Source organism: Loxodonta africana, chromosome 2 (assembly GCF_030014295.1).
Source record: "Loxodonta africana isolate mLoxAfr1 chromosome 2, mLoxAfr1.hap2, whole genome shotgun sequence".
NCBI lineage: Eukaryota > Metazoa > Chordata > Mammalia > Proboscidea > Elephantidae > Loxodonta > Loxodonta africana.
The window spans coordinates 230,831,695-230,858,202 of NC_087343.1; the positions used below are offsets into that span (position 1 = coordinate 230,831,695).

The following is a 26,508-nucleotide window of genomic DNA, read 5'->3' on the forward strand; positions in this document are numbered from 1 at the left end:
GGATCCAAACTGTGACCTTTTGGTTAGCAGCTATAGCACTTAACCACTATGCCATGAGGATTTCCACATCAAACCTACCTTTGAGTCGATTTCAACTCATAGCGACCCTATAGGACAGAGTAGAACTGCCCCATGGAATTTCCAAGGAGCAACTGGTGGATTGGAACTGCCAACCTTTGTTCAGCAGCCCAGCTCTTAACCACTGTGCCACCAGGGCTCTAGAACTCGTTTACCCAGAGTCACTCCTAAAATTCAGTCTTTGTCTTTGGTTTTGGCAAGTTTGATTATAATATGTCTTGGTAACTTTCTTTTGGGATCTCTCCCGTGTGGGATTCAATGAGCTTCCCGGACAGATATCTTCTCATCTTTCATGATATGAGGAAAGTTTTCTGCCAGCCAATCTTCAATGCTTTTCTGTATTTTCTGTTATCTCCCCCCTGTTCTGGTACTCTAATCACTCATAGATTAGTCCACTTGATTCTTAAGACTTCTTCATTTTTTAAATTCTTTTATCTGATTTTTCCTCAGATAAATTGGTGTCAAATGCTTTGTCTTCATTCTCACTAATTCTGAGTTCCATTTCCTCAATTCTGTTCCTATGATCTTCTATTGAGTTGCCTGATTCTGAAATTTTATTATTAGTCTTTTGGATTTCTATTTGCTGTCTCTGTATGGATTCTAGCAGCCTGTTAAATTTGTCCTTTTGCTCTTGTGTCATGTTCCTAAATTCCTCTATTGCTTTGTCTCTGTGTTCCTTGGCTTGGTCTGTGTTCTGCCTGATTTTCTTGCTGATCTTTTGAAGACCTCTGTATATTAATCTTTTGAATTCTACTTCTGGTAATTCCAACGTCTTATCTTCCTCTCGGAGGTTCCCTGGTTCTTTGATTTTGTCATTTGCTGGAGCCATCATGGTGTGCCTCTTTATGTGATTTCATATTGACTGTTGTCTCCAAGCCATCAATAAACTATTATATTTATTTACTCTGTGTTTGTTTACTGTCTTCTAGCTTCTTCTTTTTTTTTGATATCCCCAAATTGGCTGGGTGTGTGAGATACTTAATTATTGGCATCTTTGAAGCTCTCACCCTGTCAAAAGATGGTTAGATCTGCTACAAGGTATGTGAGTCCCGGAGTCTATTTATTTATCTTGTGTTGATTTGGCTCAGGTGTCCAGGTCTTCAATCACCATGTGTGTGGTGTTGGCTCTCACCTACAGGTGGGCAGGGATACATAGGGGTGATTGGAGCAGGCACAGGTATCTGGGTGCAGTATGGGAGAATGTGCTGAGCAAGGCAGGGAGCTAGCAGCTTCCCCTGAGTCCCTGGGCACAAGGCATATCCCTGTTTCCTAGAGCATGTACTGGGTATGTTTTGCAGCAAGACTTTGGGCACACAATGCTGTTGGCTCTAAGGACTGGGAGGCATCACTTATTATTGGACCCCTGTCGTAGGTGACTAGGTGGACTAGGTGGAGCTATGAGTCCTCAGGCCTCTGATGTAGGTAGCTGAGGATCCTGCTTCATTAATGGGCAGTGTGGTGTCAAATGTCACAGATCTGTGATTCCCCCTTAGCTGGTGCAGTTGAAAACAGGCTTCAAGTATATACCCTGTTGTACTATGCTAATAGTTGAAATGGGCCCACACAGGTCGCAGGGTTAAAAGGCATTCGAAATCTGTGGACCCCTTATGCCTGTGCCTAGGAAAAGGGGCAATGCCTGCCCTGAGTTCCTGGCTTAGGGGAGCTGGCCATTTCTCTTTTCTTGTCTGTTTGTAGGTTTGTTCTTTGCCCAAAGCTGGGAGACTGGCTTTGCACAAAAGGTTCCACTTCCAGCCTTGGGGACACAGCATTTACTGAACACTGCTGAACTGGGACCAGATCAGAGAGACGAGGGTAAAGTGAGGAGAAGAGAGGCACCTCCCAGAAGGGGAAGGGTTATTTTGATCCTGTGCAGAGGTTAGAGGCTTGCACCTAACTTTCACAGGTCCAGGTGCCACTTCACCCTGGCTCCAGAGGCTTGTGCAGACTCTCTGCCACTAGGTTTCTCCTGTCATGGAAAACACATGCTGGGTGCTACTGTTTAACCTCAGCCCATGTGTGCCAACTGATCCAGATCTGGCACTTCCTCACTGCTTCTGAACTGTCTCTCCCTCTCCCTGCTACTCAGTCTGACTCCTCAACTTTGTCTTCAATATTCAGGACTCCTAGATTGCCATATATAATGGATTCACTTGTTCTTTCAGGTTTTTTTTTTTTTTTTTTTTTTTTTTTGGTAAGAGGGATCACAGAAAGCTTCTGAGTATTCCGCCATCTTGGCCCTGCCCCACACTTGTGGTATTTCTGTTATATCAGCACTAGATGACTAAGACACTTCTTATCAGTAGAATGCAAATTAAAGCCAAAATGAGTTAACAATACACACACACTATAATGGGTGAAAATAAAAAAAAATACCAATACCATATAACAGCACCAAGTGTGGGCTAAGGTATACGACAACTAGAACTTTCGCATGCTACTGCTGGGAATGCAAAATGGGGCAGCCACTCTGGAAAACCGCATCAGTTTCTTAAAAAATTAAATATACACTTACCATATGACCCTGAATTTGCATTCCTAGGTGTTTATTCAAAAGAAATGCAAGTGTATGTCCATACAGAAACATGCATGTGAACGCTCATTGCAACATTATTCATAACAACAACTGAAAGCAATTCAAATGTCCATTCATTTGATTAAAAAAAATTGTATATGGAAAACTATTCAACCATAAGATAAAAAAAAATATTAATACAGGCAACAACATTCATGAATTTCAAAAATGCTGTGTTAAGTGAAAGAAGTAAAACATGAAAAACTATGCACTAGAAAAAAAAAAATTTAATTCCAGTGATTGCTTGGGAGCAGAGATAGGAAGAAGGCATCAAATTCAAACAGGTTTGAGGGGACTTTCTAGTAATTAAATGTTCTGTCTCTTGATGGTGGTGTGGTTACATGATTGCATACAATTACAGAAATTTATCAAAAGGTACGCTTAAAATTGGTGAATTTTATTATATACAAATATTACCTTAGTGGACAAAAAAGAAGAAAATTAAAAAAAATACATCGCTGTAAGGTTGAAGTAAGTAATTTGAAGAGCTTAGAGTGACAATTTGAGATTGCTGATGAGAGAGGTGGGAAAGGGAGATGACCAAAGGCAAGGGTTCTTCTCTCTGTCAAAACCCAACTCAGGCTCCACATCCGTTGCATGACATTTCCCAGCAACTAAGCTAGTGGGGAGGTTCTCCTTACTATTGCTTCCTGGAATACTAAGCATTGAGAGTACTTTTATAAAATGTTGTTGTTGTGAGGGGCCGTTGAGTCAATTTTGACTCATAGCAACCCCATGCGATAGGGTAGAATTGTCCATAGAGTTTTCTAGGTTGTAATCTTTGCAGGAGCAGATTACGAGGTCTTTCTTCTGTGGAGATGTTGGGTGGGTTCCAATCACTAAGTTTTGGGTTAGGAGCCAAGCACTTAACTGTTGCACCACCAGGGCTCTGTCTAGTAGAATGTACTACCTTGTATTTGTATGAGGAACTTTTTTCCCCCAAACAGTAACAGATTCCTAAATGGTCCCTGTTTCGTATTTCTTCACATTTTGAGGGGGCATGTTCTTCACACACTGAGGAGGCAGAGGGTACCACTATGTAAAAGATGTGCCAGTCACTAAGTCATTGTCTCTGAGCACTACAATCACTGTAGTGAGCTGAAATGTGACCCCCAAAAAGATACGTCCAAGCCCTAGGTCCTAGTAGCTGTGAAAGTGACCGTATTTGGAAACAGGGTCTTTGCAAATGTTATTAAGGTAAGGATCTTGAGATGAGACCATCCTGGATTATTTGTGTGGGCCCTACATGCAATGAAAGTGTTCTTATAAGAGACACAAAAGGAGAAGACAGAGAGAAGAAGAGAAGATGATAGAGAGAGAAAGGCAGAGGTTGAAGTGATGCAGCTAGAAGCCAAGGAATGCCAAGGGTTGCCTGGAGCTACTAGAAGCTAGGAGAGAGACATGGAATAAATATTCCCTCAGAGCCGAGTAGGGACCAGCTCTGCTGACATCTTGTTTTTGGATTTTAAGCCTCCAGGACTGTGAGAGAATAAATTTCTGTTGTTTTAGGCTACCTCACTTGTGGCAATTTGATGTGGTAGCCACAGGAAACTAACCCTCTTTCCACCTCTGCTCTGATTGGTTGTGTAGGCTGGGGATTTACCAACAACACATCTGCTTCTTCAGCCACTCTAATTTGGCAATGGGGCAAAAGAGGGAGCATGCAGGCCAGAGAACAAAGTCTCAGTCCCTTCCCTGTCAGGGCCACCCTGCTCTCAAAGCAATTGATTCCATTTTGCTGTTCTCACAACACCTGCAGAAGCAGCCACTGGGAGTCCGTCAGAGCCACTAGCACATGCCCGCTGAGCAACTCCCCATCTCAGCTCTCTGGCTCCTCCTATGGGCTTCTAAGTTTTACGAGTTTCAACCTTTCCTTTTTTATTCCCTAGACATAGGGTTAGAGACTGCTTCTGGTAGTCACCACCATCACCATACCTTAGTGTTCTCTTTTTGCCTTTTGAGTCCTTCAATACCTTGTTAACAATTATTTCTAGTTTTTTCTTTCTGTCAAAATACTGGTGTTTTCTGTCCCAATTGGACCCCAACTGACCCAAAGGCAATCCTATGAGTCCTAGGCTCCTTGGCTTGATGTTAAAAAGGCCTGGAACCAGCCTGTTCTAGTGAGGGTGGAAGACAGTAAGCCAAGATAAGTCAGATAAGGTGGTTGTGAAGAAACAGGTTAGCATGTATTGAGCTCCTACTGCATGTCTGGCAGTGCACTGAATGCTTTACCTCTGTTCTCAAGTTCATGTTACACAATTACCCAGTGGTGTGCTTACTTCTGTCATCATTTTACAGAGGAGAAAAATGAAGATAAGACAGCGTTGTTAGCTTGCCCAAAGTCAAACTAATATGTCATCCAGTTGGGATTTAAGAGAGGGGTGTTTCTTCCAGAGAACTGGGCTGGATTGGGGTGAGAACATGGGCCTCTTTAGAGGAGGCTCCCTGTCCTTTGAGAATGCTGCTGCTCTCTCAATAACAGGAGTCACAGAGGCCTCCTGGTGGAGTTCAGAGACCTGCAGAGGGCCAGAAACCTCCCCTGTCTCTCTGGACCCTGAGCAGATGGTCAGGGGGCTACGGTCATATAGCCACAGGCAAAAGAAAGGCCTCAGGGGGCCCGAGAAAGAGACTCCAGAGAACGTGTAGACATGGGATCCATCAGCCCCATTATAGAAGGAGATATTTCCGGCTTCATAGTCCAGGAAAATGCCCACCCGTTGCAGAGGCTGTGAAGGATGGAGGTGTATCCTTGGGATGGCGAGAGCCCGTAGTTCTTCTCTGCAAAACTCCATGGCCCACAGGCCATGCCTTGGTGACATGGCAATACTTCCCTTCCGATCTAAACTCTCAAGGCAAACACCTAGGGTCCAGGCTTTCCTGTTTCCCACCTTGACTTCCCAGTAGTGCTTCCCCCTGGTGAATCGCTCCTGGCCCAGAACGCAAGGGTCCTCGTTGAATCTCTCGGGGTTGTCAGGGAGGTCCTGAGTGTAGAGCAGCCGGCTCACACTTTTCAGATCCTTAGACAGTTCAAGTTTGGGATTTGCAGTGTCTGGATCGAGAGATATGCTCCCTGTAGAGACAAAAGGGTCAGGCTTTTGGATTTAGGGCCCTCAAAGTTCCTGCAAGTTTTGGGAACCTGGGGTTTGTTTTCAGATCTCCCTGCCCCTTCGTTCCTGTTGGATGTGGAGGCACAGATGCCTCTGGTAACCCCTTAATTGTCCTAATTTTCTGTGCCAGGAGCCAATACAAACAGCCCATCCCAAAGCAGGGGCAAGATAACACAAAGCTGGGAATCAGGGGTATTTTAATAGGATACTCAACAGATGACCAAGTGCATTTTGTGATCTGGTTCATCTCACAATATTTTATTTCATAGGCTTGTCCTAGTGTTATGTGTGTGTGTGTGTGCAAGTGAGAGTGACAGAGAGAGTAACGGAGACAGACATAGGGTGATACAGAGGCAGAGACAGACAGAGAAACATAAACAGAGAAGAGTCAGAGAGACAGACACAGAGATAGAAACAGAGAGGAGAAAGAGAAAAAGAAACAGGCAGCCACAGAGAGAGACAGGGAAACACAGAAACAGAGATACACAGAGAGAGAGAAAATGGAGAGCAAGCATGCTATTTCACAGCTGTGGGAAAAGCTTCATCTGCAAAACACTGAGAAGGTTCATCACAGCAGCAGATGCTGAAACGAACACGCTCCAAAACAGACAACATTTAAAAGAAATACTTTTACCCTTCCCAATCCCTCCCTGTTGCCCTGCCTCCTCACTGGCCTGTCGTGCCACCACAGTGGAGTTCTCTGATCTGTGGCCCATGCAGGTCCATGCCCTCTTGCCTGCTCTCCCCCACACCTCTCCTCAGAGCCTTATACCCCCACATGAAATCGACAGTGGCTTTGGAGATAAAAGTCTCTCTACACTTGGGATCCTTAAATGAGATCAGGATGGTGTTTGGCCTGAGAGCCCAGCTGCTGTGGAAGCCACCTGTCGAACAACTGAAATTTTTAGGGCAACAGTAGAAGAACCAATTGATTACACACAGGAGATATTCTCAGTTCTGAAGTCCTACATACCTCATATTGCTGTTTGCCTTAGTTGCCAATGAGATGTCCCCATTATTTCACTGTTTCCGAACTCTCATCTCCAATGGCTTGATATTATCAACCCTTAGCCCTCTACTGCTATCGAACCCCAGTTTTCTCTCAAAATATCTCTTTATCGCCTTTCTGAGGTGAAATCCTGCCCTCCTTTACTTTCCAGCAAGAGCTCTTTGTTTGTTTCTCCCTCAAGCCTCCACTCCTCCTGCTACTTCTGGAACATTTCTTCACGTTTTCCTTACCCCAACCTCTTGTGCACTGAGTCTCTGTGCTTGTGGATCCGGCTCACTCACTTTCCACCTTCATTATGATCATAAACTCACTTTCTGGTACCTTCCTTCCCTCACTGAAGAATTAGCCCATCTCCTAGTCTTTCTACTCTGACACCTCGCAGTATTTTTGACAACCTCGTTATCCAGGTGGATGAACCGTTCAGTGCCCTTGTCTCTCAGCTTCCTGATTTCCTCATTACCTGTTATCACGTCCTATGTCCATTGATCCTGCTGCCTCATCTCCCTGCTGTTGCAATTTCCCTTCTCTTCTTCACAGATTCTTTGGTTATGAAGCATCATAGTCTGTCTCTAGCAACCATCCCCAGCAGTGTCTATTACAAAGCCCTAAAGCTGGATGAGCCTCAGCTGATCTAACAAAAGAGCTTGGGCAACCCTGCTGTATCACAAAGTAATCTCACCTTCCCTGCTGTTAGACTGCTATTCCATACTCTCTCCACACAGCTCAAACCTCCTGCCCCACCTCATCCCCAATTTTTCCTTCTGCAGTACAGCAGGCCCTCCGCATATGCACCCCCTTTGCAAAATTGTTCTCCTTTTCTCATTTTCTTTATCCTTACACCCTTAATCGCTGTTCATACTGGATCATCTCTTCAGGCAACACACATATTCTATTATACAAAAAAAAATATCTTACCTTAAATTACAAATAAGAACACATTAAAAAAAAGAAACTTTCCCTGATTCCCACTTACCAATTTTCAGCTCTGCATAACAAGCAACAATTCTGGACCTCTATTGTGGACCTCCTGTCTCCTTCCCCTACTTACCAACACCTTTTTGCTGATTTCAAGAGTCATTTTTCTGCCCTCATGTAACTCCATTTCTCAGCTGCTTCCAACACAATTGACCACTCCCTCAACACATTTTAATTCCTGATTTCACTGGTAAAGAATTTCATGTTCCTCCTACTTCTCTGTCCATTTTTTCTGTCTCCTTCACCTGCTCCTCCGGTAGTGCCTAACATTTAAGTATTGGAGTTCTTCAGGACTAGGTGTTGATCTTTCTTCCTTGTCCTGTACCTTTTCCTCTTTTCTTCTGGAAATCTTATTCATTGTCAGAACTTTAAATACCATATATATTTAATTAACCCCAAATTTATAACTCCTATCCAAACTCCTACTGCGAGTGCTAGCGTTGTCTACTCAATGATTTATTTGACGTCTCCACTTGGATGTCTCAAAACATCTTAATCTTACCATTTGTTTTCGAGTTGACTCCAACTCATGGAAACCTCATGTGTGTGAGCGTAGAACTGTGCCCCATAGGGCTTTCCATGGCTGATTTCTCAAAAGTAGATCCCCAGGCCTTCCTTCTGGGTGGGTTTGAAACTCCAATCTTTTGGTTAGCACTTGAGTGTGTTAACCATTGGCAACACCCAGAGATTCCCGTTATAATTTTAAGGGGTCATACAAAACAGAACAACAACAAAATTACCAACTATCAGTTCTCTTGCCTAAACCTTTCTCACATCATCCCACATCTTTCCCTTTTCAGTAAATCTAACTATCATTATGTACTTACTCGTTCACCTGAGTACCATCTTTGATTCTCCTTTCTTCCTTGCTCTTTCTCTACTTTCCTACATTTGGTTCCAAGACACATCTCATATCTGCTCACCTCTCCTCGTCCAGTAATATCTCTCCTCTACTTAAGACCTCTCAATAGTTTTCCACTGCTCTTTAAATAAAATTCAAATTCCTTACCATGGCCTTTGAGGCTGTGCATGATCTGGCACCTACTAGCCTTCCCAGTGTCATTTGGTTCTTCTCTTCCTCTTGCCCATCTTCTTCAGCCGGTTGTCTTCCTTCCTGCTTCCCCAGCACTCCCAGCTCTTCCTCACCACAGTCCTCTTCTCCTGCTCTTCCTGTCGCTGTGGAGGGTTCCACTGCCTACTGCATCCTTCACCTCTCAGCATTAATGCTGCAACCTTACAGCAGTGCTTACTCTGATGACCCTAGGTAAGTGCTTTCCTGTTAAACTTCATTATCATACCCATTTCATTCCTATACTCTTATCCCAATTTATCCCAGTTTTAATTAAACATTATCACTGGTTGATTGTTTGCATCCTAAATAGATTATATGCTCCATGAGGACAAGGCAAATCCATTTTATTTATTAATATATACCCAGTTGCTGGAATACGAAGCACTCAATAACTCCTTTAAATAAATGAATGAATGAATGTACTCTCCTTCTCAGCTCTTCAATAAGTGATTGTGTCCAAATGAAGTCTTCCCGGCTCTTCCTTACTCCTCTCACTTGCCCCATCTTCATCCTCTACCAGTTAGGCTTTTCCTAATCATTGGCTCTCCCTTTCCACAGACAGACTCTTCTACTTACACTGCATGCGTCCCACCCAAAGAGATCATGTCTAGAGGCTAAGAGTCACTGATTTCTCTGTTCTCCATGGTAACAGCCTTCCCTGAGCCCTCTGACTTAGAAGAGCTGGCTCTTTCAGCGTCTCCCACACTCAGGACCATCACTGCTATGGGCTCTCCATGCCCCTTCCTTCTAGGGTCTCAGAAAATAAAAAAGAAGGAGCTAAGTTCTCTTAGGGCAGCTAAACCTTGATTTTCACAAGGATGTGGCTGTGACTTACTGGCATATAACAGAGCATTTCTGCACTCTGGAATGCAAGAGAATACAGAAACACACAAACATGTATGCACGCATGCACACATGCACACACACACCCACACGTGCATGCACACACATGCGTACACAGGACGTATGTCCCGTTTCCCCTGCCCACCGTTGTCACTGCTAGCTTGCTGCGGGTGCTCCTTTTCTTCGTGATGTCTCACGTCATCCCTTAGCTTTTTCCAGAGTACGCAGATGGCTCCAGCTACTACAATTCCCAGTGCCATGAGGATTAGGGATAGGCATATTCTCCACACTGCCGACCAGAACCTTCTGGAGAAGGAAGCTAAAGGGGATTCCAGGGAGTCATATGAGCATAGAATATTGGAGCAAGACTAAAAGATTAATGTGTAACAGGACATGATATTGACAAACTACTTTGAAATGGTTCAGAAAAAAATATGTGAGCATTTGTATAAACAGGTATTGATAGATACCTGTTATTGTTGTTAGTTGCCTGCCAGTTGATTTTGACCCTGTCTGAACCCATGTGCTCAGAGTAGACTGCTCCATAGGTTTTCAAGGCTGTGACCTTTTGGAAACAGATGGCCAGGCCTGTCTTCTGAGACTCCTCTGGGTGAGTTTGAACCCCCAACCTTTTGGATAGTAGGTGAATGCTTAACAGTTTTCATCACCAAGGGACTGATAGATATATCGGAGATAGATAGTAGATTAAAAAAAAAAAAAAAAAAAACACCATCAGTGACTTGATTCCAACTCATAGCAACCCTATCAGACATAGCAGAACTGCCTCCATGCAGTTTCCAAGGCTGTAAATATTTACGGAAGCAGGCTGTCACATCTTTTTCCCATGGAGTGCCTAGTGGGTTTGAATCACTGAGCTTCTGGTTAGCAGTCAAGAGCTTTAACCATTATGCGACCAGGCCTCCTTAGATAGGAGATAGAAATGATTAAAAACAAATGTGGCAAAATGTTAAAAATTGGTGAATATGGGTAAAGGTGGCACAACGTTTTGCAAAATTTCTGTAAGATGGAAATTATTTAAAAATAAAAGTTTTAAAAAAGTTAATATTGGGGTGAACATTTTGTGTTCCCTGAGAAGGCACAGCTCTCCTGGAGATTCTTCTGGCACCCCCATCCACCTCAGTCATAAGCACCTTAACTCTGTGTCTCACCAGGACCCCCCAAGTCAGGCCTCTGTGGGAAAGGTCATGAACAAAGACCTGCACCTCCACTCTCTCCTGCTCCCTGGCCTTGCAGCTCTCTCAGAGGATCCTTATGTCCGGGGCCACGATTGCCCTCACTCAGGCTTTTGAAAATGAAGGAAAGAACTGAATAAAATACTAACCTGGTAGGCGAATCACAGCCACTTTCTTCTCAGGGAGAAGGGGGTTCACAATGAAGCAAAAGAGGCCTTCCGTAACCCTGTCCGTGATCTTCACGTTGGATATGACAGCAAAGAGCCCACTTGTAGCCGACACAGACAGATTTGTCACAGAAGGTAGTACCTTTCCCCTGAAATCTCTCCACTTCACCCGGGGCCGAGGGTACCAGCCAGCTGAGGTACACTCTGCCTGGGCTCCTTTGTCCTTGTCATCTCTCAATCTGATTCTGGGCTGTGAGCCCAGTCCTAAAGAGAAAGATACTGGCTTGAATCTTTCCAGCTATTGCTGCTTCCATTACAAGGAAAAAAAAAAAAATCGAGAATTTCCAATAGGTGCTAGGAACCTTTTACATACTACTCTGTTTAATATTTACATGCCGAATATTCCCATTTCACAGATAAAACAACAACAAAAAAAAAGGTTTAGGAAATGGTTTAGATTAAATAAATTTCCTATTTCACTAAATTAGTAATTGTGAGAAGTAAGATTGGAATGAAGGTTTGCCTGATTTCAAAGCACAAAGCACAAAGGAAAACTTCTCCCCATATCCCATAAACACTCTCCTCTCTCTCTCTCTCTCATTGTCTCATTCTCCTGCCTCTCTCCCTCACCTCCCTCTTACTGGTAAAATGAAGGGAAGAAAAAGTAGAAAACACAACCATGCATTGAGAACTGTATTTCCCAAGAAATACTTCCCTTGAAAAAACCAGGATTTGCTTGGAAGCATATGTTGTGAAAAGTTCTAAAGCGTTAAAAGAAATTTCAGCCATAAACCTGACTATCTGCAGCTGGGCCTGACATGTTGGTAGAGAAACTTACACTTTGGCTCCCATGGAAACAAGATGACCAAGCAAGTAAGCACCTTACCTGCCACCTTCAGCCACAGTGTGGCTTCCTTATGATACGTGCCTTCTTGGAAATAGCAATGGTATGTCCCATTATCAAACACTGTGACATCGTGTATCCTCACTGCCGCTGTGCCATTGGCGATGTGGTCTATCAAAAACGTTGTTCTTCCTCGGTACTCTTCCATCTGCTCTCCGGACGCATTTTTCCCTCTCTCATACACATACACAGCTGGGGAAAATTTGTCCCTGTACCATCTCAACTCCATGTCCTTGGCACTGATGTTGGGGGACAGGTGGCATGGTAAATCTGCGCCTTTCCCCACTATGGCCAGAATAGGTTCATTAGGGCCAATGACATCAAAAGTGACATTTCCTGAAAGAGGCAGATGTGACACGACTGGGTTAGGCCACCTCTGAGAAGATGGAACTCTCCCACCTATGCCCACATTCATCTTTGAGGATTTAAGTATTCCTTGAATCCTGCACTTTTCTTTTGGCATGTCTCTTCTTACACTGGGACATCCCCCTAGCATTGGGAAGGGAATGTTCTCCTACCATTTCCGTGTACAACAGTGGGCAGCAGCTGCAGGAAGATGAGGATGATGAAGCAGCTGGGCAGAAAAGCATCTTGAAAACATGTCTTTGTCATCACTGCTGGGGACAGAGAGGCACACAGGCCAGCACATCCACACTGATGAGAGAGAAAGCCAACAGCAGAAGCGTAACGGGAGCAAAGGAAAAATTGCCTTGAAAGAGAAAGGCTGTTTTTAACCATGCCTTTTTTTTTCACTCACAGCCTCTAACAAGTTATTTATCCTAGAAACAGAGAGACAATGACCCTTTCTACCCTTCTGTTACACATATAACGTTTCTTTTACAAGTCCCAGGAACTCATCCACAAAGTGACAGGAAGACATCATTGGGTGTGAAAGGGCTTCATTTTCTTACTACTCATATAAGGGTAATTATCTCGTCTCCAGCCTTTTACTGTAGTGAAATGTGAAAATGCTGGTGGAGAAAACTCAAACCATGATTAAGGAACTTCAGGAACCAGAAATACATTCACTAATCCCTTTAAAATCTTCTATTTCTTGTTGTCTCCAACAGGACTTGTATGGTTGGGAGGACAGAAGCCTATTGACCTCCCCAGAGTTCCTTGTGCAGATGGTCATTCCAAGACACTGTGAGTTATATTACTAATTGTAAACTCAGTTTAGAGGGCAAGTGCTCTGAATTATTTTTGCTGGCCTAAGGTATGAGTCGGAATCCACCCAATGGCAATAGGTAGAAAGGTGATTCTATCCAGCACAACCTCACAAAGTGGCATTTATGTTAATGAAAAATTATGCTATTCATAAATATATCTGTTCCTTTCTGACAAGGCTATTCTGTTCTTGACTTTTAGGAAAGCGCCCAGGGTCGCCCGGGCACTTGAGGCTGGGTTGAGTGTAGAGAAGCAGAGACACAGATAAGTGCCCCTTAAAACAGAGAATACTCACCCAGCCTGGATCCAGATGCACACTTTCCAGGGAAATCTTGATAACTTTGAGGGAATCAATTTAGTTCTCATGCACACTCTAAAAAAAAAAAAAAGAGGGGGCATAATTCAAGAGAACCACACTGCCTGCAATGGAGCTTAGAAAACTGACATGAGCAGCCAAGTCCCCCAGTTTCTATAGAATCTGCCTTTGCGTAAGTAACCAACCGTGTATTGGCAGTTGCAAAGGTTTTTAAGGGGTGTGAACAGTTTTGAACACTCTGAGGATTGAGATGAAAGACTGGCAGCAGGAGATAAGCAAATAGATGGAAACCAAATGGTGTACCACATGGAAGGATGGCTATCAGGCAGCATGAGGCACCACCAGGAGCCCCATGGAGGAGACATGCATTGTGAGAGCTAGGATCCAGGCCAAAGGCAGAAGCTGGAGAATTCAGATAAAGCTTCTTGGTTATCAAAAGACCTTCAGTCTCGGCCATGCTAGAGCCAGTCCCTTGGGAAAGTTTTTCACAATCATGTTGAAATCGGTTAATTCTAGTACATTCCCAGGAAACACATGTCAGAAATTCAGACCCTTGTGGGTAGTAGAAGTGCCCCTGCCTTCTCCCTCCCTTGCCTGTCCCCTCTGGCTATGTGGTCTCGGAATTTGGTGTGCACAATCAAATGACTGGAAGCCTCATGTAGACCAGGCTTAGAACATTCACCTAGACTCCTTGCATCTGAGGAAGGTGCTTAGCTCAAGCATATCCCCTCCCATTCTTCCCTCTTATTAACTCAAAAGTGTGGCTATTTTCCTGAAAGGGGTTTGGTGGAAAATGAGGTATAGAAATGGTTGCATGGTATTCTTCTTGGAAGTTGGGTCTGACTTAATTCAGTAGATACGTGTTAAGGGCTACAATCTGCCCTCTCTGTACCGGTGGACAAGGAGGAAGAAGAGATTTATAGGACAGAATGCACAGGAAAGGTTTAAGTAGCACAAGGCACAGCAGAGCAAATGTTGTAGATGGTGGTGGTAGATTGCAGTGGTGGTAGGTTAATGCTCCAGTGTGCAGGGAAAGTCACTGTGCCTGGCCAGATAGCAGGAAGGCAGGGGCAAGGCAAGCTCCTGGTGACAGGGGGAGGTGATGCCATCCTATTAGCCCTGTTGTTGTTGTTGGGTGCTGTTGAGTCAGTTCCAACCCATAGCCACCCTATGTACCACAGAATAAAATACTGCCTGGTCCTGCGCCATGCTCACAATTGTTGTTATGCTTGAGCCCATTGTTGCAGCCACTGTGTCAATCCATCTCATTGAGGGTCTTTCTCTCTTTCGCTGACCCTCTGCTTTACCAAGCACGATGTCCTTCTCCAGGGACTGATCCTTCCTGACAACATGTCCAAATTATGTAAGACACAGTCTCGCCAGCTTTACTTCTAAGGAGCATTCTAGTTGTACTTCTTCCAAGACTGGTTTGTTCATCCTTTTGGCAGTTTATTGATTATTCTTCACCCCAACCATAATTAAAGGTTTCAATTCTTGTTTGGTCTTCCTTATTCATTGTCCAGCTTTTGCATGCATGTGATGCTGTTGAAAATACCATGGCCTGGGTCAGGCACACCTTAGTCTTCAAAGTGACGTCTTTGCTTTTCAACACTTTAAAGAGGTCTCTTGCAGCAGATTTGCTCAATGCAAAGCGCCTTTTGATTCCCTGACTGCTGCTTCAATGGGTGTTGATTGTGGATCCAAGTAAAATGAAATCCTTGACAACTTCAGTCTTTTCTCCATTTATCCTGAGGTTGCTAATTGGTCCAGTGGTGAGGCTTTTCGTTTTTTTTTTTTTATATTGAGGTGTAATCCATACTGAAGGCTGTGGTCTTCGATCTTCATCAATAAGTGCTTCAAGTCCTCTTCACTTTCAGCAAGGAATGTTATGTCATCTGCATACTGCACGTTGTTAATGAGTCTTCCTTCAATCCTGATGCTGTGTTCTTTTTCGTATAGTCCAGCTTCTTGGATTATTTGCTCAGCATACAGATTGAATAGGTATAGTGAAAGGATACAACCCTGACACACATTTTTCCTGACTTTAAGCCACTCAGGATCTCCTTTTTCTATCTGAACCACTGCCTCTTGATCTATGTACCAATTCCTCATTGGCACAACTAAGTTTTCTGGAATTCCCATCCTTCCCAGTGTTATCCATAATTTGTTATGATCCACACAGTCAAATGCCTTTGCATAGCCAATGAAACACAAGTAAACATCTTTCTGGTATTCTCTGCTTTCAGCCATGATCCAGCTGACATCAGCAGTGATATCCCTGGTTCCATGTCCTCTTATGAATCTGGCCTGAATTTCTGGCAGTTCTCTTTAGATATACTGCTGTAGCCTCTTTTGAATGGTCTTCAGGAAATTTTTCTTGCCTGTGATATTAACGATATTGTTTGATAATTTCCACATTTGGTTGGATCACCTTTCTTGGAAATAGGCATAAATATGGATCTCTTCCAGTCAGTTGGCCAGGTAGCTGTCTTCCAAATCTCTTGGCATAGATGAGTGAGCACTTCCAGCACTGCATCCGTCTGTTGAAACATCTCAATTGGTATTTTTTCAATTCCTGGAGGCTCGTTTTTTGCCAATGCCTTCAGCACAGCTTGGACTTCTTCCTTCAGTACCACAGATTCCTGGTCATATTCAGCCTCTTGAAATGGTTGAACAGCAACCAATGTTATTTGGTATAATGACTGTGTGTATTCCTTCCATCTTCTTTAGATGCGTCCTGCGTCGTTTAATATTTTCGCCGTAAAATCTTTCACCATTGCAACTTGAGGCTTGAATTTTTTCTTCAGTTTTTTTCACCTTGAGAAATGCCGATCATGTTCTTCTCTTTTGGTTTTCTATCCTCAGCTCTTTGCACATGTCATTAAAATGATTTACTTTGTTTTCTCCAGCTGCCCTTTGAAATCTTCTGTTCAGTTCTTTTACTTCACCATCTCTTCCTTTTGCTTTAGCTGCTCTACGTTAAAGAACTAGTTTCAGACATCCATTTTGGTCTTTTCTTTCTTTCCTGCCTTTTTAATGACCTCTTGCTTTCTTCATGTGTGATGTCCTTGATGTCATTCTACAACTCGTCTGGTCTTTGGTCATTAGTGTTCAACGTGTCACATCTATTCTTGAGGTGGTCTCTAAATTCAGGTGGGATATACTTAGTTGTACTTTGGCTCTTGTCAACTTGTTCTAGCTTTTTTCAGTTTCAACTTGAACTTGCATGTGAGCAATTGATGGTCTGTTCCGCAGTCGGCCCCTGGCCTTGTTCTGACTGATGATATTGAGCTTTTCCATTGTCTCTTTCTGCAGATGTAGTCCATTACATTCCTGTGTATTCCATCTAGTGAGGACCGTGTGTATAGTCACCATTTATGTTGGCGAAAAAAGGTATTTGCAGTGAAGAAGTCTCTGGTTTTGCAAAATATTATCATGCAATCTCTGGCATCGTTTCTATCACCAAGGCCATATTTTCCAACTACTGATCCTTGTTCATTGTTTCCAACTTTCACATTCCAATCACCAGTAATTATCAATGCATCTTGATTGCATATTCCATCAATTTCAGACTGCAGAAGTTGGTAAAAATCTTCAGTTTCCTCATCTTTGGCCTTAGTGGTTGGTGTGTAAATTTGAATAATAGTAGTATTAACTGGTCTTCCTTGTAGGCGCATGGATATTATCGTATCACTGACAGCATTTTTCTTCAGGATAGATCCTGAAATGTTCTTTTTGATGATGAATGCAACGTCATTCCTCTTTAATTTGTCGTTTCCCGCATAGTAGACCATACGATTGCCTGATTCAAAATGGCCAATACCAGTCCATTTCAGTTCACTAATGCCTAGGATATCAATGTTTAGGTGTTCCATTTCATATTTGATGATTTCCAATTTTCCTAGATTCATACATTGTACATTCCACTTTCCAGTTATTAATGGATGTTTGCAGCTGTTTCTTCTCATTTTGAGTTGTGCCACATCAGTAAATGAACATCTGAAAGCTTGACTCCAACCACATCATTAAGGTCAACTTTATTTTGAGGAAGCAGCTCTTCCCCAGTAGTCTTTTGAGTGCCTTCCAACCTGAGGGGCTCATCTTCCGGCACTATATCAATGTTCTGCTGCTGCTACTCATAAGGTTTTCACTGGCTAATTCTTTTCAGAAGTTGACTACTGGGTCCTTCTTCCTAGTCTGTCTTAGTCTGACTTAGTCTGGAAGCTCATCTGAAACCTATCTGCCATAGGTGACCCTGGTGGTATCTGAATACCGGTGGCATAGCTTCCAGCATGACAGCAACAGGCAAGCCCCCGCAGTAAGACAAACTGACAAGATCAAAATCAATTCTTCTTCTGGGAAATGGAAGCTAAGAGTGTCTTCTTTCCACTTTACTGTTTAGTCTTGAGAGGTGTGCTATGGTGGAGTCAGGGGGAATGCTCATCCAGGGGCTAATACTACCAAACCCCAAACTCAAATTCTCTCCCACATTCCTCCCTAGGTGGAGTTTCTTTTTGGTAAGCAAGTGTTCCTCCTTCCAACTGTCAACATACAGGGATTAAGCCTATTATTTCTTTACATCTTACCATAAATTGCTTTAACCAGATAATTACATCACCTGAAACTCAACTAAGATACACGTTTGAGAAGGTCAGGTCTTAGGCTTTAACGATCAAGCAGAGAATACCTAAATAAAATTAACAGAGTGAACTGTAATAAAAAGCAGGATGTGATATTGCTGTAGGAGAATGACAAAGTGCTATGAATATTCAGAGAAGTGGATCAGAATTAACTATGAACTAGAAACCCATCCTGAAGGAGGTATAGGCCTCCAAGTCAACAGGTGGGTCACCTAGACAAGGTGGTTCTCTTCAGCTAATGCATGACGCAGGATGTTTTAGCTGAAGCAGGAAGAGCTAGGAGAGACACGTGGGAGACACACCCACCTCTGATTCTCCTTAGTCAGAATGTTTAAACTGAGATAGGGATAAAACAAAAAGAAACTCATTGCCGTTGAGTCAATTAAAACTCATAGTGTTCCCATGTGTGTCAGAGTAGAATGCACTTCATAGGGTTTTCAATGGCTGTGATTTTAGGGAAATAGATCCCAGGTCTTTCTTCCACAGTGCCACTGGGTGGATTCAAACCACCAACCTTAGGGTTAGTAGTTGAACTCAAACAATTTGCACTACCCAGAGATCCTCAGATAGAGACGCTAATGTTGTTAAGTGCCATTGAGTCAATTTTTGACTTCTTTAAGGGTGCACATGACCAGGTCTTTTCTCCTGCTGAACATTTGGGTAGGTTTGGAAGGCCAACCATTCAGTCAGTAGCCATGTGCTTAACCATTGTGCAACCAGGGCTCCTTCTGATATACAAAAAAAAAAAAAAATCGCAAAACCCTTTGCCATGGAGTAGATTCCAACTCATAGTGACCCTGTAGGGATAGGCTCTGTTGAAGCTCAAAGGCAAGGAGAATATGGGTAAAGTGGACACCAAAGGTCACATATTGTGTGATACCACCAGTTATACAAAATATCCAGCATAGGTAAAGCCATAAAAAAATTTTTTTTTTTTTTTTTTTAAAGCCATAGAGACAGACAAATAGATAGACAGGATATAGGCATAGATTTATAGATGGAGGCATGGAGGAGCCCAGACATCCTCAAGAAAGAAGTGTTGGCCAGACTTGGGGGAACTTAGAGTAGATGGTGTTGTTGTTGTTGTTAGGTGCCGTCGAGTCGGTTCCGACTCATAGTGACCCTATGTACAACAGAACGAAACACTGCCCGGTCCTGCACCATCCTCACAATCTTTGTTACGCTTGAGCTTATTGTTGCAGCCACTGTGTCAATCCGCCTTGTTGAGGGTCTTCCTCTTTCCCGCTGACCCCGTGCTCCGCCAAGCATGATGTCCTTCTCCAGGGACTGGTCCCTCCTGACAACATGTCCAAAGTATGTAAGACGCAGTCTCCCCATCCTTGCTTCTAAGGCGCATTCTGGTTGTACTTCTTCCAAGACAGATTTGTTCCTTCTTTTGGCACTCCATGGTATATTCAATATTCTTTGCCAACACCACAATTCAAAGGCATCAACTCTTCTTCAGTCTTCCTTATTCATTGCCCAGCTTTCACATGCATATGATGTGATTGAAAATACCATGGCTTGGGTCAGGCGCACCTCAGTCTTCAGGGTGACATCTTTGCTCTTCAACACTTTGAAGAGGTCCTTTGCAGCAGATTTGCCCAACGCAATGCGTCTTTTGATTTCTTGGCTGCTGCTTCCATGGCTGTTGATTGTGGATCCAAGTAAAATGAAATCCTTGACAACTTCAATCTTTTCTCTGTTTATCATGATGTCACTTATTGGTCCAGTTGTGAGGATTCTTGTTTTCTTTGTGTTAAGGTGTAATCCATACTGAAGTCTGTGGTCTTTGATCTTCATTAGTAAGTGCTTCAAGTCCTCTTCACTTTCAGCAAGTAGGGTTGTGTCATCTGCATAACGCAGGTTGTCGATGAGTCTTCCTCCAATCTTGATGCCCCGTTCTTCTTCACATAGCTCAGCTTCTCGTATTATTTGTTCAGCATACAGATTAAATAGGTATGGTGAAAGAATACAACCCTAGCACACACCTTTCCTGACTTTAAACCAATCAGTATCCCCTTGTTCTGTCTGAACAACTGCCTCTTGATTTATGTAAAGGTTCCTCATGAGCACAATTAAGTGTTCTGGAATTCCCATTCTTCTCAGCGTTATCCATAGTTTGTTATGATCCACACAGTCAAATGCCTTTGCATAATCAATAAAACACAGGTAAACATCCTTCTGGTATTCTCTGCTTTCAGCCAGGATCCATCTGACACCAGCAATGATACCCCTGGTTCCACGTCCTCTTCTGAAACCGGCCTGAATTTCTGGCAGTTCCCTGTCGATATACTGCTGCAGCCATTTTTGAATGATCTTCAGCAGAATTTTGCTTGCGTGTGATATTAATGATTTTGTTCTATAATTTCCACATTCAGTTGGATCACCTTTCTTGGGAATAGGCATAAATATGGATCTTTTCCAATCAGTTGGCCAGGAAGCTGTCTTCCATATTTCTTGGCATAGACGAGTGAGCACCTCCAGTGCTGCATCTGTTTGTTGAAACATCTCAATTGATATTCCATCAATTCCTGGAGCCTTGTTTTTTGCCAGCGCCTTCAGAGCAGCTTGGACTCCTTCCTTCAGTACCATCCGTTCCTGATCATATGCCACCTCTTGAAACGGTTGAATATCGACTAATTCTTTTTGGTATAATGACTCTGTGTATTCCTTCCATCTTCTTTTGATGCTTCCTGCATCATTTAATATTTTCCGCATGGAATCCTTCACTATTGCAACTCGAGGCTTGAATTTTTTATTCAGTTCTTTCAGCTTGAGAAACACCGAGCGTGTTCTTCCCTTTTGGTTTTCCGTCTCCAGGTCTTTGCACATGTTGTTATAATACTTTATTTTGTCTTCGCAAGAGGCCCTTTGAAATCTTCTGTTCAGTTCTTTTACTTCATCAATTCTTCCTTTTGCTTTAGCTGCTCGATGCTGAAGAGCAAGTTTCAGAGTCTCCTCTGACATCCACCTTGGTCTTTTCTTCCTTTCCTATCTTTTCAGTGACCTCTTGCTTTCTTCATGGGTGATGTCCTTGATGTCATTCCACAACTTGTCTGATCTTCAGTTACTAGTGTTCAATGCGTCAAATCTATTCTTGAGATGGGCTCTAAATTCAGGTGGGATATATTCAAGGTCATATTTTGGCTCTCGTGGACTTGCTCTGATTTTCTGCAGTTTCACCTTGAACTTGCATATGAGCAATTGATGGTCTGTTCCACAGTCGGCCCCTGGCCTTGTTCTGACTGATGATATTGAGCTTTTCCATCATCTCTTTCCACAGATGTAGTCAGTTTGATTTCTGTGTGTTCCATCTGGCGAGGTCCATGTGTATGGTCACCGTTTATGTTGGTGAAAGGAAGTATTTGCAATGAAGAAGTCATTGGTCTTGCAAAATTCTATCATTTGGTCTCCAGCATTGTTTCTATCACCAAGGCCATATTTTCCAACTACTGATCCTTCTTTTTTTCCAACTTTCACATTCCAATCACCAGTAATTATCAATGCATCCTGATTGCATGTTCAATCAATTTCAGAGTGCAGCAGCTGATAAAAATTTTCTATTTCTTCATCTTTGGCCCTAGTGGTTGGTTGGTGCATAAATTTGAATAATAGTCATATTAACTCGTCTTCCTTGTAGGTGTATGGACATTATCCTATCACTGACAGCACTATACTTCAGGACAGATCTTGAAACGTTGTTTTTGACGATGAATGCAACACCATTCCTCTTCAAGTTGTCACTCCCAGCATAGTAGACTATATGATTGTCCGATTCAGAATGGCCAATACCAGTCCATTTCAGCTCACTAATGCCTAGGATCTTGATGTTTATGCATTCCACTTCAGTTTTGAGAATTTCTAATTTTCCTAGATTCATAATTAGTACATTCCACGTTCCGATTATTAATGGATGTTTGCAGCTGTTTCTTCTCATTTTGAGTCATGCCACATCAGCAAATGAAGGTCCCAAAAGCTTTACTCCATCCACATTATTAAGGTCAACTCTACTTTGAGGAGAGAGCTCTTCCCCAGTCTTCTTTTGAGTGCCCTCCAACCTGGGGGGCTCATCTTCCAGCACTCTACCAGACAATGTTCCGCTGCTATTCTTAAGGTTTTCACTGGCTAATGCTTTTCAGAAGTAGACTGCCGGGTCCTTCTTCCTAGTCTGTCTTAGTCTGGAAGCTCAGCTGAAACCAGTCCTCCATGGGTGACCCTGCTGGTATCTGAATACCAGTGGCATAGCTTCCAGCATCACAGCAACACACAAGCCCCCACAGTACGACAAACTGACAGACACTTGGGGGAGAATAGATGGTAGATGGTAGGAGAGGAAAATGATGAACATCAATTTAGAGTTCTGAACAAACTGCAGTAATGAAGACCGTAATGTGTAGCACTGTCTTAAGATAAGTTTTAAAAATTTTGTTCAGTTTTGTAGAGTTTGAGAAAGTTCCCTGTGAAATTTACATGCTTGTGTGGTGCAAGGGGTGGGATGTCTCTTACAAGTATATGCCTGCCCCTCCTATCATGAGTCTCCATGTCTGTCCTTTGCAAGCACCTGGGACCCTCTGCCTGAGTGGGTTTTCTGGCCAGCATGCAGGACAGGCTTTAATTGCTGGGGGCTTCCTGCCCCCGTCATCAGCCCTTTTCCAGTAATACACAGGAGCTGGAATTCCCTTGCCCTTCAAGTAGCAAGACATTCCATACAGCCCCCTGGAGGTCCCCATGAGGACTGAACCACAGCAGTGTCAGCACACCTTGTACCAGATTTCTTCCCTTTCTTGCTCACTACCCCACTTATTTACCCTGCTTCCTAGGATATGCTTCCAAATAAATTTGTATTAAAATCCTTGTCTCAGACAGGGATTGGTGATGGGGAGAATGGGGAGTTATTGTTTAATGAGTATAGAGTTTCTGTTTCGGGTGATGAAAAAGTTTTGGAATTAGATAGTGGTGATGGTTGCATAACATTGTGAGTATAACTGATGCCACTGAATTGTACATTTAAGTGGTTCAAATGGAAAATTTTATGTCGCCACAATATACATACATATGCATATATATGTATATATATATAAAACAAAAAAACAAACCCACTGCTGTCGAGTCGATTCCGACTCTCTCTCTCTCTATATATGTATGGAAACCGTGGTGGCATAGTGGTTAAGTGCTACAGCTGCTAACCAAAGGGTCAGCAGTTTGAATCCACCAGGCACTCCTTGGAAATTCTATGGGCAGTTCTACTCTGTCCTATAGGTCGCTATGAGCCGGAATCAACTCGACGGCACTGGGTTTGGTTTGTTTTTTGGTTTTATATATATGTATATACATGTGTGTGTATATATATTATATATATGTGTGTGTGTATATATATATGTATATATATATAGTCTGTGCTAGCTTCTGGAGCAATCTAAGATAAAAGGATTTCCATAGAGTTACCTCTTCTGTGCCTCCTGGTGTCCCACCTGTCTCTTATCTGTCATTTTAGTACATCCCATTGGAGAATTTTGCTGTAAAAATTCTCCCAACAGCCCCCATTTCTATGTTTTCTCTCATCCATTATTCTCATGGCTTTAACTATCAAATCTTTGCTAAAGACCCCTTAACCTAGATTTGAGATTTATTCAGTAAATTAGTACTTACTGGGGTTTAGGTCACCTATTATATGTAAAGTGATCGGAAGAGCACTGGTCATTTACTAAGGGCCCTAGGCATGCTTATCAATAATGTTGTTGCTACTGCTGCTGTTATCCTTATTATTATAATTGTTAGCATGTCCAGGTGTTACCTGGGTCTTAGGTCTTTAGTAGGCATGGCCAGAAGCTTTATTTGGTTGGCCTTGCATTGCCAAGATGGTTCCCCGAACAATGGCCCAGACAGTATTTATTGGGGGAGGGTCCTGGCAGGAAGGAGTAAGGTCTTTGATTGGTTCTTGCTCAGTCCAAAAAAGGAGGTCTCTCAAACTGGATCTTAGGCTCCGACGCTTCACTTCTGAAAGCCTTTCCCCAATTTTGGCTGCTAAAGTTTGGTTTTGTCTGGTGGGAGAAAATTTCCAAGATCACTAAGAGGACGAGTTTGATGGTTCTGCGCATGTCAGGTGAGCCAGATCTGGTCTTAACTGGTTCTGTCGTCTGCAGACTCCAGCCTCTTGTTTTTTTACCTTGGGCAGGAAGTTGGCTGGTTATCTGAAAAGAAAACATGTGGAGAAACCAGTTAGAGGAGGATATGGCTCATGCTACTTTACTTGCAAGTTGGGGTTGGTAACGGTGTCCAGTGGCTGGGGTTTCATTCCTCCCTTCTCTTTTCAGGATTTGGGTGCTTAATCTAAATTCTGACTTTCATGGGAAGTAGGGGTGAAGGTCTTTCTTCTGTAGCTACTTTAAGCTGAACAGGGACACTGGCATAGAACTGAAGTCTGGCCCATGTGGGTTCAGGAGGAATTAATCTATATTCCCGTTGGAGCACGAGTTGGAGGTGGAATTTTTGCAACCTGGAAGAAACAAACTTTATGACAAGATTAAACAAGCACAGTCTAAGTAACAGCAACAACAGTATACAAACAAAAGGCCCTATAAGAGGGAGAAACCAGGTTATACAGGGAATGACAGACTTGACAGCATTCTGGATGTCTTGTGTGTTGTTCTGTTGATTATACTTATGCAGCCTTTTCATTGTAAATCTTTTGGACATTTTTTTTTACCTGGCCAGAAGAGTTGATATATGTTCAACAAGAGGTATTAGCCACCTCACAGACACCCCCCTGTTCGGCTAGCAGGAAGTCCAGAACAATTCTGTGGTCTATGACCACTTTGATCAGAGAGTCTAGGCTTTGTTGTTGTAATTGTAAGGATTCAGCGATAGAAGCATTTAATGGACATAGCTAAATTCTGAAGGGTCGACTCATGGTAAGCAAAGCCTCTCCATGGAGCTTAAAAATCTTATAGCTGTCATTATGCTGGCCTAGAGCCTGTTTTCCTCTGTGCCTGGTGCCCCCCCAGAGTGGTTGAAAACCTTTAGGGTTGAGCCACCGATGATATCATGCCGTGGGGTACCGTCACTTGGAGTAGCCAGGGGGCCAGACAAGAAGTTGCCATGGCACCTGTTTGTGTTAATGGTCTAGGTTGGCTCATGGTGAGCAGAGGCTGCTTGCTGCAGACTCAGATATAGCCTCTGCGGGCACACAGAACTTGTGGAAGACAAGGTGGGAAAGAGTGTGATTGGCCTGTAGTAAGCAGGGGCCTGGGAACCTCTTTAATGCAGATAAGAAAACTTCAGCCAGGTAAGGGGAGTAATACACTAAGCAGGCTGGAGAGGTCTGATTGTGCAAAAACGAAGAAGCAGCTTTGTGGAAAGCAGGGTGACTGCGAGGGGTTAAGGCCTAAGACTGAATACAATTAGTTGAGGTATAACATTTGTTTCCTCAGGTGTTAGATGCACAAGGTGAGGTCCCTGAGGGATTTCAATCAGGTTGAACCAGTGTGGTGTTAGTTCTACAGCAAAGTTTTGACGAACTTCAGGGGGAACAAACAGCTTGTTCATTGCTGGTGGAACTTATGTTCCAGTTTGGGGTGAGGGAATGGCCATCTTGCAGTAGCTGAGTCAGGTTGTGGCCATTTGGGGGTGTTATATGACTCTAGGTTATTGATACACTGATCTGTGCTTGAAACAGTTTGGTTTTCATATGTGGTCAAGTTAAAGGATAGGTGTACTTGTTGGCCCTCTTCTAGGGAGGTGGCAAAAGTGACCAGGTGCCAGGACTGCTGAGTAGTTAGAAATTACCCTTATCTCTAGGGGTCCCTGCTATAATTTGAGGAAAGTCTACAATGGTGGTATTTTTTCACAACACTTCCACACCCTAGGTGGTCAGCATCAGGAGACATACTAGGGCAACTGCAGACATTTTAAGGCAAACCCAGTGACCCAGCCTCTATAAGGGCAGAATATGCTTACAGGGGAAATGTGAAAGCCTTTATCGGACTACAGATGGGAATAGGGATAGTCGGGTTACTCAGAAGGAACCCTAGAAATGATTCTACCCAAAAGGGCGCACACAGAGACACACCAGCAGATAAAAGACTAAGATAGCAATAGGAACGAGGGTAACAAAAACAGGACAGCCAGGAGCCTCAAGCATAATTACTGGTCATTTATCTGTGGCGTCTTTTCTTTCCTTGAATAGCCACAGCAACCCTGTTATTGGTTCAGCCTCCCAGTTGTTGTTCTGTGAGGTCTTTTGTTCAAGATCAGGTGTAGGAGCCTACTTGATTCTGGTGTGGTGGATCCAGGCACCCTTCTTGCTGACCTTCACAGCTTTGGGCATGGACATTAGCACTTCACAGGGACCATTTTGTGTCTCGGCCAAGGTCTTAGTGTCCCAGCGTTAACAAATGTCTAGCTTCTGGGCTTGGTGATGTGTAGCAGCACTTTAGGTAGTGGAATAGTCTGCCAGGTGGGAC

The 26,508-nt window shown here is 43.2% G+C and overlaps 1 protein-coding gene across 2 annotated transcripts; it reads right to left on the minus strand.

The window, feature by feature from the left end:
• Positions 1-4,913: 4,913 nt before the first annotated feature.
• LOC100659479 (butyrophilin-like protein 10) lies at positions 4,914-12,576 on the minus strand. Of its 2 annotated transcripts, XM_023540368.2 has the most exons (4): positions 12,439-12,576; positions 11,903-12,256; positions 10,999-11,280; positions 4,914-9,975 (listed from the first exon to the last, which is right to left on the minus strand). In XM_023540368.2, exons 1-4 carry the CDS (start codon positions 12,530-12,532, stop codon positions 9,569-9,571), a joined length of 1,137 nt encoding a protein of 378 aa, XP_023396136.2. In that variant the 5' UTR covers positions 12,533-12,576; the 3' UTR covers positions 4,914-9,568. The 2 variants fall into 2 exon arrangements, with proteins under 2 accessions (XP_023396136.2, XP_064135733.1); XM_064279663.1 differs by lacking the exon at positions 4,914-9,975 and having other exon boundaries at positions 10,773-11,280.
• Positions 12,577-26,508: the final 13,932 nt, after the last annotated feature.